This window comes from Aethalodelphis obliquidens, unplaced genomic scaffold (genome assembly GCF_003676395.1).
Source record: "Aethalodelphis obliquidens isolate GAN/ISIS:26980383/991018 unplaced genomic scaffold, ASM367639v1 scaffold16, whole genome shotgun sequence".
Taxonomy (NCBI): Eukaryota; Metazoa; Chordata; class Mammalia; order Artiodactyla; family Delphinidae; genus Aethalodelphis; species Aethalodelphis obliquidens.
In genome coordinates, this window is record NW_020837960.1 from 23451546 (window position 1) to 23466725 (window position 15180).

Sequence of the window (15180 nt, forward strand, 5' to 3'; positions counted from 1 at the left end):
GGCAGTTGTTGGCATTCGAAGTAACTGTGTTTTCCATTAAACCGGTGCAAAACACTTTTTCAAAAAGCATAAAATCTCTCTTAATGGTCATGGATATTGCTCTATTCTCTACAATTCCAAAAATTAACTTAGCTTTGCAATATGCATTATTATGCTGGAAGAACAACAAAAAAGGCTAGTAAGCTTTAGATTTTAAATGTGTATAACATAGCAACAACCTAAATTACTCGGTCTTTATTGCCATGACTGCTTTTCTTCTTACTTCCACATGGAAAAGGTTCTTGGGATACTTACCTACAAAAAAGCACTGACCACAACAAGGCATGCCCTTTTTCTCACTGTATCAATAGTAATACCCCATTTATTTCATACTACGGGGAAATAAACTGCTCAATATAAATTAGCTGTCCAAATAAATGTAACTTACTCCTTTAGGAAAGAAAACGGTTTTTGGTTGTTAAAGTCATATTTTACTTATTTATCTAACATATATCATTGACAGTCTACCAAGTTCAATACTCTGTATTAGGCATATGAGGAAATACAAAATTGAATCTAACACATAGCTTAGTCTCAATAGTTACTAAATAATGCACATATAAATGAATAATAAAGGTTTAAAAGAAATAACAGCCATAAGAAATACTGAAATAATATGCTGAAAGAGAGACTGTATCTGGGGAGCAAAGCAAGGCAAATCAGGGACAGATTCCACGGAAATCTTATGTGAAATGGAACATAACAATGGGGTGGGATTTAAGACCTAGAGCTGAGAGTAAGGGGACAAGTAAATGTATTTCAGGCCCGAGACCGAACATTTGAAAAGGAAGAGATAAAAAAGTGAAGCATGTATATCAGCTCAGTTTTGCCAAAATAAAAGGTTTAAGTAAAAAGCTGAAAATAAAATCCAAATCATGAAAGACTAGGCTAAAATTTTTAATTTATTCTGTAGTAAGTAAGAAGTAAATGATTGGTTTGAACAGTGAAATAATATGATCAGGAATATAAATCAGGAGGAGGAAGAGGAGGAGACAGAGGATCCAAGATAAAAAGAGAGCAATATGAAGAATTTAAGCAACATGTAAAGAATTTTATAAAGGTGAAAGCTATATTTCAGCAATACTAAGTAAAGGACTTGGAAATTTAACTGACTGATACAAAGATCAAAGAGGGGCTGAAGCTGACTCAAGTCTCCACTACTATGAAGACAGTAGCCTCTTAATCAAAACAGAGGACTTGGGCTTCTCTGGTGGCGCAGTGGTTGAGAGTCCGCCTGCCAATGCAGGGGACACGGGCTCATGCCGCGGTCCGGGAAGATCCCACATGCCGCGGAGCGGCTGGGCCCGTGCGCCATGGCCGCTGAGCCTGCGCGTCCGGAGCCTGTGCTCCGCAACGGGAGAGGCCACAACAGTGAGAGGCCCGCGTACCGCAAGAAAAAAAAACAAAAAACAGAGGACTTAAGAACATAAATGATATGGGACTGGGATGGCAAATTCAATGTTACACATTCTGAGGCTGCGGGGCCAGAAAGACATTCACTTGGTCATATCTCATAGGGAGATGAGAATATAAAGTATATATAAATATATAAAGTTCTGGAAATAAGAATAGAGGAGGAAATCTATCATAAAACTGAATAAAAATTCCCGAAAAAACATAAGCTTCACAAAAGCAAGGATGCTGTCTGTTTTGTTCATTGTCATATCTCCTGTGCCTACAACAGTGTCTGGCACTCAGTAAACACATGTTGAATGTTCACTGAAAGAATGCCATACAACAGATCACAGCAAGAGAGAGAATGAGAGAGGTCAGGAGCCTGATCTTTTTATGTCAAAAGTCAGATATAAAAGTAGAAAGAAAATGCAGATAAGGATAAGAGGAAAGCAGTAGGAGTCACGAGAAAACCAATAAAAGAGAATATTACAGAAGTCATAATAGGTGAGTTTTAAGAGAGTGGGAATGGTGAATTGTGTCATTCTCAATAGATAATTTACTTATACCTACCTTGCGTGGTTGAAAATCATACTTCACACAGTGCTGAAAACCTTTTCCTTTGGACTTCAGTGATGTGACTATCAGGCAATTGCCAACGAAATGAGCAGAGTAACCAACTCCTTTGCTAGTACGAAAACTGCAAAGAAAACTGAGAATAGTGTAATATCCTCTGTGACAAAGAACAATATATCGAAAGATTAGTATTATACAAATAATATAAAACATAATTATAAAAATAAAACTTACATCCCTATAGAGTAGAAGGGGTATTACATGTACCAAATAAAGACTAAAACATGAGAAGTTTAGAACAACTAAAAGAAGGCATTTAAATTGGGAAAATAGAAGACTACAGAACCTTTTAATAGTTCAATTTAAAATATCACAAATACATAAAAACAAATTAATAGCCAACAAAAGCCTACCAAGTAGATTTCATATACCTTCAATGACCACCTGGAATTAACAAATACAGAAATCATGTACACAGTTAACGTTTTCAAAATCAACTGGCTCTTTAATTCTACTATATCTTTGAAAATAGCTTACAACTTTGCCAAAAAAAAAAGTCATGGCCAATTTTGATAAATAACGTAGGTAATCAAGCAAAGGAATACATTTTCACTCAAAAAAAGAAACAAGATGTGAGTATGAAATATAGTTATTTTCTTCTAGAGGAGCACTCCTCCAGCTGTGAATTCAATCACAATATATATTAAAAAAAAAAAAAAGAACAAAACCTGTAAATGTTTTGACAAATGACAGTATTATTGAAATAAAAATATGATCTCCCAAAATGACCTTTCTTTTTTTTTTTTAAATGTACACAACATATGATCTTATGTAAATGGTATCGTATCTTGTATCGCACAGTGAGCATTTAGAGATGACTTTTTTGGGGGCTGTGTTGGGTCTTCATTGCTGCGTGCGGGCTTTCTCTAGTTGCAGCGAGCAGGGGCTACTCTTCGTTGTGGTGCACAGGCTTCTCATTGCAGTGGCTTCCCTTATTGCGGAGCACGGGCTCTAGGCACCTGGGCTTCAGTAGTTGTGGCTCGTGGGCTCTAGAGCACAGGCTCAGTAGTTGCGGCACACAGGCTTAGTTGCTCTGCGGCATATGGGATCTTCCTGGACCAGAGATGGAGCCCGTGTCCCCTGCATTGGCAGGAGGATTCTTAACCACTGCGCCACCAAAGAAGCCCCCAAGATGACCTTTCTGAAGTTCATCCCCATTTATGTTTGGAAGTTCAGATGCTTGTTAAAACTCTCATTACTATCCATATATAATCTTTTGTAATAGAGTTTACAAGTTATTAATAGCTCACATTTTTCTACACTTACATTTCTGAACAGTCATTGTACAAAAAGCACTTTAAATATTATGCTACCATTAAATCCTATGTGATATGTACCATTATTATCCTCATTTTACAGTTGAAGACACCAAAGCACAGGATAAACAGTAAATGGTAAAGGCAGAACTTAAACTCAGGCAATCTTATTTCAGAGCACTGCAAGTATGAAATGAGGCAATACATGTAAGCACTTATAATGCCTAGTACATATAGTAAGATAACAAACGAAACTTTGATGTTCTTATTACTTGGCATTATTGGTAAACTAAAATCATCACGTTCTGAGTCCTTACAGGTCAACCCATTGTTGGGTTGATGAACCCATTCTGTTAGTTATCTACCAAATAATTAATCTTATCTAATTATAACTTCTCAAATGGTTACCAAAATCAATATTTTTAAAGCATACCTTAATTATGCTCACAGAACCATGTTAAGTCAAAAAGCAAAGTGAATGAAATCTGGTAGGAGTTTGTTGTTTTGGTTTTTTTTTTTTTTACTAAGAACACACAATTGAACTATGCAGACTGGAGATAGGAGGTCTGTAACCCTTGACTCTTAAAATGTAATTGAGGGAAAAAATAGTGAGGCAGGTTGCCTAGAATCAACAGCAAAAAATGAGTAAAATAAACTGACATAACTGTATCTTTGTAGTTTTAACATATATTTATTTATTTACTTATTCTATTTAATACGTCGCCTTGACACTTGACACTGTTCCATATTTACAAGATTGAAATGCTTAAGACAAAAGTACTAAAATTAAATATATTACTTACCAATAAAGATAAGGTTTATCCTTATCAACATTAATGTTATTTAATGGATCCATACGAAACCAAGTGTTTAGGGTGAAGCCATTCTGATAAGGCCACTTTGCAATAGGAGGCAATGCAATTGCCTACAAGGTAATGGAAAAAGATACAAAAGTATCAGTTAAAGAAAATGTAATAGTAACTAAGGTCAAGTATGGCTTCCACAGATTAAAAAACAATGAAGGTATAAATATCAAAGAATCATGGACAAATATAAAAATAGAAACTATTATCATATTAAGATAATCTATTAATATTGTTTGTTGACTCTAGAAGCATTATTTTCAAATATTCAATGAATCAAGTTTCATATCTAAGTTACGTAGTATGGTTCAGACTGTATTCCAAGAAGTCCACCTCCAAGTTCACCAATATACAGTCCCTTATACATATGCTCCAGAATTTTCAGTTTCTATAGTTTATGTTAGGTTTTCAGTAATATTTCACTTGATTAAAGAAAGCTGAATTTTCAAATCCAAAAGCAATAGAGAAGTTAATGGAATAAATACTGAAGAAATATAAGTATTAAGAAATAATATTAATACTAAAGCAAGAGATTTATCATTCAGAAACTGAACCATTGAAATTTATGACCAAAAACGATTCAAATCCACTCACAAGTAGGAAAGGAATAATATAGTATTCAGTAGGTAATAGTAATAAAAAAAATCTAGACATTCTAAGGAAAAAATGAGAAAGTGGTATATTACTTGACTTGAAGTCAAAAAACATCTGAGTGGATTTACTTATCTTTCTATGAGATATCTAAATTCCTTCACATAAAAGATAAGTACCCTTTATGATTTTTTTAAAATTTATTTATTTTATTTTTGGCTGTGTTGGGTCTTCATTGCTGAGCGCAGGCTTTCTCTAGTTGCGGCGAGTGGGGGCTACTCTTGGTTGTGGTGCGTGGGCTTCTCATTGCAGTGGTTTCTCTTGTTGCAGAGCACGGGCTCTAGGTGTGAGGGCTTCAGTAGTTGTGGTGCAAGGGCTCTAGAGCGCAGGCTCAGTAGTTGTGGCGCACGGGCTTAGCTGTTCCGCGGCATGTGGGATCTTCCCGGACCAGGGCTCGAACCCGTGTCCCCTGCATTGGCGGGCAGATTCTTAACCACCGCGCCACGAGGGAAGCCCCCGTTTATGATTTTATAACTGATCTGTTCCTCCAAACAGATCCTTCATATTGCTGATAATGACCTTACTCAAATATAACATATAGCTTCCATATAAAAATCCTCTGCATATAAAATAAAGTTTAAATTTCTTCAGGTTATACAAGGCTGTTCACACACACTGTGGCTCCAACAAACCCTTTCAATCTTATTCTCTTCTTGGACCTTACCCCACTTTCCAAAGTATATCTAAACACAGCAGCTGTTCCACCTGTTCTGTTACAGATCCCCTTTTTGTACATGATGCTACTTCTGTGCAAAACACTTCCTCCAACAAGATCCCAATTACCCTCAATACCAGGCTAATACCTCCTTCTCCTGTGAAGCTTTCCTGGACTTCACCCCAGTCTAGTTTCTCTTTTCACTGTTTTTCCATAGCACTTAGCACCTAAATCTACAATAGCTTATTCTAACAAGCTGCTTTTGTGTCTACCAATGAGTTCCCAAAGAGTAAGAAATATAGTTTATACTTCCAGCATTGAGACTTAAGACATAGAAAATAATCAATATGTGATCAATGAAAAATCTCAAAGTGGCAAAGCGCCTGCTGCATAAATAAAAACAAAACAAAAACACACACAAAGAAACACATAAACACACATACCATTTCAAATGAAGACTCAAACCCTAACAATGAATAAAAATTTTCCTATACAATGTCCTTTCAGATTTTAATATTTAAGCAATTAGTCCAGGCACTTTAATTGTCAATACAGCCTTTTTTCGACTTTTTAAAAAGGGAAATATTTTAGTTTGTTTTTTTGTTTGCTAGCAAAATGCAATTCTTGCCAAGTTTACTGCTGGTTAATACCTCCATAAGTTTCACTAAACTAGACTTCACTTACTATAGATGCTTCAGAGTACCAAGGTAAACAGGAGAAATATTTATTGAGGACATTGAAAAGTAAAGTGATTCTATAGAATTATAATAATAGCTTAACAAATATATTAATTTGCTCATAATGCCTGTGGAACACAATTGGAACAGGGTCAGATTCATGGTTTCCAGCCTCTGGCCACAACCAGCATACCCAAGTGCCCTTTCATACCAGACATGGCAGTCCATGACAGCACTATCATAGCGGCGTTAATAAGCATGCAGAGTGCGGCCCATTCCTTCTCTTTTCCCCCATTACTCCACATGCCCAAGAGATCTCTTACTTCCAACCAGTGGCCCTAGCACTTTCTATATCATCAGTCTTATCATCTGGTCTACTGAGCCCTACATTGGAACTTATACGCTGCATTAAACTAAGAGATACAGGAAAGAATTTGAGACAAGGTGTTCTTCAAGTTTTCCAGAACTACACTTCCACCATAGTAGGACTGAGAGAGTCCTAAATCACATTCAGTTGCAAACACTAGTGAACCAAAATACAACAGAAAAAAGAAAAAAATCTCACAAAAGAAAAAGCTAATAAGCTTGAGTGATAATGAAATAATAATAGTCTTTGGTCTTGCTACAACTGGTATGAAACACCTGAGAGGCTCTAAGACTGCATTTTTCTCAGTTTCATTGTGGACTTCTAAAAATTTCATAGATAAGGATCTTTATTATGGCCAATCTCTTCAACAAGATAGTTACCTCTACTCAAGGATATTCTCTTAAAATTATTTTTTTTATTACGTATGTATTTTAAATTTATTATTTTTAAAATAATTTTTACTGAAGTATAGTCTTCAATATGTAATAGCTAGAAAAAATGTTTTAGGGACCTGAACTCTCCCATTTCTAGAGGGTATGCCTCAACTTCCTGCTCCTACTTACCTACCAACCAGCTCCTTCTTACAGTGCACATTGTATTCCTAGCCTTTTTCAACTCTTTAACTGATGCATACACTCTCCCTTAAGGCACAAAAGCTAACTCTGTAGAGTACTGCCTTATGTGGAATCCAGGCCCATTTACTCCCCAACCGTTTGTGCCTGATCACCCATTTTCTAGACTCTTTATATTTCCTTCTAATCCCATGGCAATAAGGCATGACCTTTGGACTATCTCTTTGATTTTGGGTTTAAGCTGCCTTCACATTTCCTCTGTATTTCCTTCTACAATATTTTGGTATCCACAATTGGGTATCCCTCATTGTGTCCAATGAGTCCACAGAACTCTAAAATCTATATCCCTTACTGTCTCCTGGACTAGCTGACTCCAAAATTTATATTCTTATCTCTTGCAATTTGCAAAAACAATGATTTTGGTGTTCATATAGGATGCTTTCAGTTAACTATTTCAGTGAATAGATAAGTGTACTATTTCTTAAAGTAAGCAAATTCAAGAAATAACCATAATCATGAAAAGCAAATCTAGATAGTATATCCATAAAGGTCACAGAGCACAATGGTAAAATGCCATCTTACATTTGTCATTCACCTTTACACTAATCACTGCAGAATTCAACTAACTCTCTGTAAGTATTACCAAATTGCTCATATGGAGGCAGCAGGCTCATAGTAAGGCATCTCCACAATATAAAATACAATTCAGAAGACCTAGCATATATGGTTATTTTGGAGGGAAAGTAAGTTGTATCATGATTTTAATCACGCAAAGTCACTGCTATGAGCAGTGGTCCAAACAGTATGTACCCTCTTGTTACTAAGATGTCACTGGTTCATGCTCATCCAGAAGTAGATTATCAAACACACTGTAATGGTAAGGGTTTTAAAATCAGCTCCTATCTGAATTTTTCAGCAGTTCAATAGCAGAAGTAACATGTCTGAAAATTAGCCAATCCGTTGTTAAATGAAACGCAGGCAAATTTTGGTTCAGGTTGTGACTCTACTTTAAGACTCTGAACAATGTTATACTGTAGAGGCTTACTTAGTTTTCTCAACTGATGTAACAACAATAATATCATTTATCTTATATAGCTTGTATGACTCAAATGAAATAATAGTCCTAAAAGTTCTAGTTCCTTCCCTGCTTCCTCCTCTACAAAGAATATACTCTTGATCCAAACTACCCTTTATGGAAACGAGTGATGCAGGAAAAACCAGGAAAGGCGGAAGAGATAGCGTAAGTCCACCAATATCCCCTGAGCAAAAACAATTCAAACATACACTACTACTAACATATAAATAAAATTATCTCTGTGTGTGTGTGTATGTGTGTGTAAAATGCATTGCATACCAATAGGTAATTGGTGACCGAATGGCTAAAAACAGGATTAACTGCCATCTTACTGAGGCAATTCAGGCAATTTATTAAAACAGAGTTATTAATTCCGTTTTAATTAAACTTTGTTAATTCTATATATAAAACAGCAACTTGCTTATGTTTCAGTCAAAACACTTTGCTCTTCTTCCCCATACCTTAGACTGAAATCTATCAGATGTCAGGTCAACAACAGCTCTGTAAAATGTATTAGAAATACATATGTGTATAACTAGAACTGTTACATATAAAAGAACCCTCATCTCCTTAGGGACAGTGACAGTGTTTTCTCTGCTAAGTACCACAATATACATACATATTATATATGCTCTACACTAACAAACTGATATGTAAAATGATTTGCTTCCACCTTGAAAGTGTTTTGTTTTTTTTTAACTTTCCTATTTTTGTTTCACAATTGGTAGAAACTAACTTAAAAGATTAGTAACAAAATAGTCAGGAAACAATATAAAATTAGGATAATGGTTGATGAAATGAGAGATTGAAAGGACATTTAAGTACCTGTAATAACCAAAGAGCAATAAATATTTACATTATGTTTTACAACTTATATAGTGCTTAAATAGTATATTATTTCATTACAGGCTCACAATAACCCTATTCCATTATAAAATGCTAATATTTTACATGAAAGTAAGCTAAGAAGCACTAAGGACTAGTCCTCTACAGTAATGAACTAGAGGATTCAGAAATCAAAACCGGTTCTTCTAGCCAAAAATTACACATACGCTCTACAATGCTACCATGTATATTAAAATGATGAAATCAAGCTTACTGAGAAAGCTAGTTGAAAAGAACAACAAAATGGATAAACTTCCAGCTAGACTGACTGGAAAAAATATAGTAACAAGAATGAAAGAGGAGGCATCACTACATATCCCATAGACATTAAAAGCATAATAGAGGATATGATTAACAACTTTATGCCAATATATTCAACAACTTAGATTAACTGGACAATTACTTGAAAGACACACACTACCAATGCTTACTCAAAACAAATAGAAAATTTCCCTATATCTACTACAGAAATTAAGTTTGTAGTTTATTATTATTATTATTATTTATTTTATTTTTTTTGTGGCCTCTCCCATTGCGGAGCACAGGCTCCGGACACGCAGGCTCAGTGGCCATGGCTCATGGGCCCAGCCGCTCCAAGGCATGTGGGATCTTTCCGGACTGGGGCACAAATCCGTGTCCCCTGCATCGGCAGGCAGACTCCCAACCACTGAGTCACCAGGGAAGCCCAAGTTTGTAGTTTAAAACCTTCCCACAAACAAAACTCCAGATCCAGATGGCTTCAATAGTGAATTCTAGCATACATTCAAGAATAAGTATTATCAATTCTACACAAACTCTTCAATAGAGAGAAACAAATACTTCCCAACTCATTTTATGAGGAATTACCCTAACATCAAAACTGGAGAAAGCTATCACAGGAAAAGAAAAATAGATCGTCAAATCACTCATAGAAATAATTGCAAAGTTTCTTAGCAAAAAGTTAGCAAATCAAATCCAGTGTTGTATGAAAAGGTTATTACACTGTGATCAAGTAGTTTTTATCCCAGGAATGCAAAGGTGATTTAATACTGAAATATCAGTCACTGTAATTCATCACATTAATAAAGATTAAGAAGAAAAACTATATGATCATTTCAATAAAATCAGAAAAAGCATTTGATAAAATTCAACACCGATATTAACTTACTGATGATGAAAAAAAAACCCAGTAAATAGGAATAGAAAAGAATTTTCTCAGTCTGATAAAGGATATATCTTAAAACCTAACGCTAATAGTATACTTAATGGTGAAATACTTAATGCTCTCCCCAAGACTGAGAATAAGTCAAGACTGTTACGATTACTAATTGAAGGTCCTACCCAGTGCAATAAGGTACAAAATGAAATAAAAAGGCATCTACTAAAAAAACTGCTAAGATAAGTAAGTGAGTTTAGCAAGGTCTCAGGATATAAGGTCAATATACCAAAAAATTTGCATTTTTATATACTAGCATAAAGCAATATGGAATATTTGTGAATTAATTTAACAAAAGATGTTTAAGACTGGCATGCTGAAAACTGCAAAACACTGAAACATCAAAGAAAATGAAATAAAAGGAGAGATATATTGTGTCCCATGAATTGGAGTACTCAGAACTAGATCCACACAAACACCGCCAGATAGTTTTCAAGAAAGGTGCCAACACAATCCAATGTGAAAAGAACTGTCTCTTCAACAAATGGCTTTGAAACAATTTGATAGTCATATGTTAAACAAACAAAACTTAACCTCCAACCTTCCCTCACATCATATTTTTAAAATTTATACAAAAGGATCACAGACCTAAACATAAGAGGTAAAAAAACACAACTTTCAGTAGAATGCATAAGAGAATAAAATCCTGTGACCTTGGTTTACACCGATTTCTTAGATTACAAAATCATGTGTCATAAAAGAAAGAAAATTTTAATTGAACTCCATCAAAATTAAAATCTTTTGTACTTCAAGAAATATTGTTAAGAAAATAAGAAGATGAGCATCAGACTGGGAGAAATGTTTGACAAACACATTTCCAAATTAACTTACACCCCAAATATATAATGAACTCTTAAGATAACAAGACAAATAATCATTTTAAGTGAACAGAAGATTTGAACACAAACATCACAAAAGGTTTAAGAATGGCTAATAAACACATGAAAAATGTTCAACATCAGTCATAAGGGCAACACAAAATTAAAACTACAATGAGGTGCCATTACATAACCATTTACATGCTTCAAATTAAAAAGACACAATGTCCAGGATGCAGATCAACTGGGATTTTCATACACTGCTGATGGGGATGCAAAATTTTCCACTACAGAAAAAGCAATTTGCATGTTTATCATGAAATGAAATACATACTTAACATAAAAACTAGCAACCTCACTCTTTCGTATTTACTCAAGAGATAAAAATACATACCTGCAGAAGACCTTTATTCAAGACCTAGCAGTTTTATTTACAATAACCAAAAACTGAAAACCCAAAAGTCCATCAACTAGTGAATGGATAAACTGCGGTATATCCATAAAATGTACTACTACTCAGAATAAAAAGGAATAGAATTACTGATAAACTACAACATGGATAATCTCAAAAGCATTATGGTAAGTAAAAGAAGCCTGGCGGAGAAGACTACATACTATATGATTTTATTTATATGAAACTCTAGAAAAGATAGAATTATACAAACACAAAATAAATCAAAGGTTGCAAGGGACAGCCTAGGGAGAGGGAACAGACTTCAAAGAGACACAAGGGAATTTTGGTGGGTGACAGAATTGTTCTAAATCATGACTGTCGTGGTGGTTACAGGACTATTCAAAACTCAACAAACTGTACTTTTTAAATTGGGGAATTTTACTGTATGTAAATTATACCTTCACAGAGTTGACTTAAAAGAAATAAAAACAAACATATGTATTTAAAACTTACCGCAGCACTACAACCGGGGAAATTGAAAAAAGTATCAGGACCATGTCTTTGTGGCATCTGATTAAGAACTGATAATAATTTTACTGCATGTCTTGGCTAAGGAAATAAGAAAAAGAAATGTCACTGTACAAATTTAACAAAAATACCTAATATATCACCTTAACCACCAGAATGTTTTCTAACTTGAAAGAAAATTAATTTTAAATCATTTAATAAACTCTTTAAGAGGAACAATTTCCGTTACAAATTCAAGTTTATAGCTCTCTAGAGACGAACTGTTGAACATTAAGTATTAATGCACTGATATTGAATACTTTTCCCTCTGACCACGGCTTACCCAGATTCCACTTTCTCCTCGAAGCATGCTGAACAAAAGCTTCAACTCCTTGACAGTGATGCTGTAGCTGGCAAGAACCCCCAACATATCAACTAGAAGATCTTCAAAGGAAAATAAAGTTATTCTGAACTCTAGTCATGAGCTGCCATCTGTCAAGGTAAATACACTTTTTGAAAGAGCAAAAGTTAGCTTGTCATTTCTACATATATATGGATATGTATTATAGCTAAATGTCCTCATGAATAGCCATTTTAATTAAAAATTTTTAACTCATCAGATAAGCAAAAAATTATATTTGAATTTTAGGATTTTCTTCCCATCAGAATTACCATTTCAATTAAGTTCTCTTTGAAAAATTATATAAAATGGATTTTATAAATTCTCAGAATGCACACACATACGGGCACACACACACACACACACACAAATCTGCTATATGCTGGGAAAAGTAGGCAAAAAAATGCAACGGTACAATGATTTAACATTGCAAATTTGTTATTTTCAAATGAAAAAGTGATGGTTAACCACATTTTCTTTTAGAATTATCTACTCTTAATAAAGTACATTCTTGAAATAGTCCTTGGCCCATTAACAACAATTTGGGGCATTCACTCCTTGCCTGGCATTATTCCAAGTGGTTTACATGCATTAACTTCACAAACCCTCCTAACAAGCCTATGAGGTAAGTATTATTATTATCCCCTTCTAAAAATGAGAAAAGTGAAGCATAGATAACTTAATCACACTGCCCAAGAACGCACTCTACTAAGTGGTAGTCTAAATTCAAACCTAGGTAGTATGGCTCCAGAGCCCTCACTCTTACTTACTAGTCTCTAAATAGAAGTACCATTTGAACATCTGACTAGTGATATCCATTATGATAATGTGTTTATGTTCATATAAGAGACACACCAGCTCACCAGATAATAAGAAAAAATTATACATTTAATCTCTTGTTTCTGATTACTTTCTCATCTCTAGACATTGTAATAGTACCTCTATCAATCATTTTTTGCAAGAAATTAAACATCTAAATACTTATACTTCATTTTCTCAATTTCTAAAGCACGTCCTAAGAATTAAAGATACTACGCAAGTTATTACAATAAATACACATATACATTATAAACAATTTATCATCAATTAATAAAATAGGTGAGGTTAGGATAAGTTGAAATAATTATTGACATGTACTATACATTATCCAATATCATAGATTAGTTAGTTGAACTTTGAGACTTTAAAAATATTTATTATGTATTTCAAATTAGAAATTTAATATGGTTATTTTCATCAATAAAGAACTGACTTATTCTTACTTAACACCATTATAAGTAAGCAATCTCTACGATAAACCTGTGACTGTGGATATGCCATTTTAAAGAGATATCTTTTAATGAAAGACCATTCATCATTCAAGTAATAAAAATGTTCATAGTTACTACATATTAGTCAGAATATCTGTTTCTAAGAAAAAAATTCTAGATGAAAACCAAGCACTTTAAAATCCTAAGTTAATATAAAGCATTTTTAAGCAATTAGCTGCAATGACAAAACCTTCATAGAAGATTTCTTAAAGGTATGCCTACAAATACTATTTTAAACGAATTCTATTTCCAAAATTTTATCTCATCTCCTATGTATGTCACAAAAAGTGACCTATTACATTTGTATTTAATTACATAATTATTAAGATTTCTTACTTATTATACAGATAAGATAGCCAAGCACCTCAGTTTTTAATTTTATTATAAAATTTTAAAAGGTCTATAAAAAAGGTCTTTTCTGTACCAGATTTTTAAAGGAGAAAAAATACTAAGACTATGAAATTCTCTTATCAATTTACTATAGATGTTTAACCACCTTCTAATATGATATCTTCATATTATTAAATGAAAAGAACTTCTTTGAACTTAGCATGCTACAAAACACTCAGAGTGAAAACTTAGTAGTGTTTTGGTGGTTACTGGTGCTTCATTAGTATGTCATCTAAATTTTAATTTCTCTACGGAAAAGTAAGGTAGAGGTATTTTTCTAGCACTTATTCATCACTTAAATAACAAAAAGTGAAAAATTTGTGTTATCCACATTATCATTAATGAGAATAAAGGATAAGGGAATTAAGCTTTGTATAACAGAAAATGTGAAAAGCTCTGTGGTACTATCATGCTTACTATCAGCTTACTTCTCAGTGCTCATGAATTATGTACAGTAAGCTAGTATGTTCGTAATTGTGGCTCATTTTCTAAAGTGCATTCTATAAAGTGTACTTTATTTACAAAAAAAAAAAAGAAAGAAAGAAAAGAAAAAGAATTTTAAGGGCTTAAATCCAGATATGAGGATTCAAAGATCACATGATGTTCTATACAACATGTGTACATGTAAGTTTATACATATAAATTCCTGTTAATGCTAAAATTTGCAGATGGTACCATATTTTCATCAAAAAGGTGTTTTAATTTTGATTCTCATTTTTCATGAAATTAACCATTAGTAACCAATATAGAGAAGACTACATCATTCTAAATAGAGATAGATGCCACCTCAAAAGCAATTAGAAATGATTTTAATATACTCTATAAGAAAAACAAAAATTTCAAAATATTGCTTAAATTTAAAAAGCACTGATCTTTATTCTTCATTCTATTTTTTCTTGTTTAATGTTTTGTTCTACTGATATTAAAATTAATTATGCATAGATCAAAATATTATAGAGGATTTTCTGGTGTTGAACTATTTTTAAGGATCAGATATTGATCATATATTGTGAGGAATTATACTAGCACTTTTAGAATTATGAAACCTTTTCATGTCAGAAGAAAGTTATACGGAAGATTCATGGCTTAAGAGAATCA

The 15180-nt window shown here is 33.6% G+C and overlaps 1 protein-coding gene across 4 annotated transcripts in view; it reads right to left on the minus strand.

Moving 5' to 3' along the window:
* Positions 1 to 15180, minus strand: part of NBEA (neurobeachin) — a 627914-nt gene that overhangs the window by 559096 nt on the left and 53638 nt on the right. For all 4 annotated transcript variants that reach the window (XM_027116524.1, XM_027116522.1, XM_027116523.1 and 1 more), the window contains exons 3-6: positions 12326 to 12426; positions 11989 to 12084; positions 4127 to 4248; positions 2005 to 2131 (exon numbers count right to left, since the gene is read on the minus strand). In XM_027116524.1, the coding sequence (XP_026972325.1) occupies positions 2005 to 2131; positions 4127 to 4248; positions 11989 to 12084; positions 12326 to 12426 (446 nt within the window). The remainder of the gene's footprint in view (positions 1 to 2004; positions 2132 to 4126; positions 4249 to 11988; positions 12085 to 12325; positions 12427 to 15180) is intronic.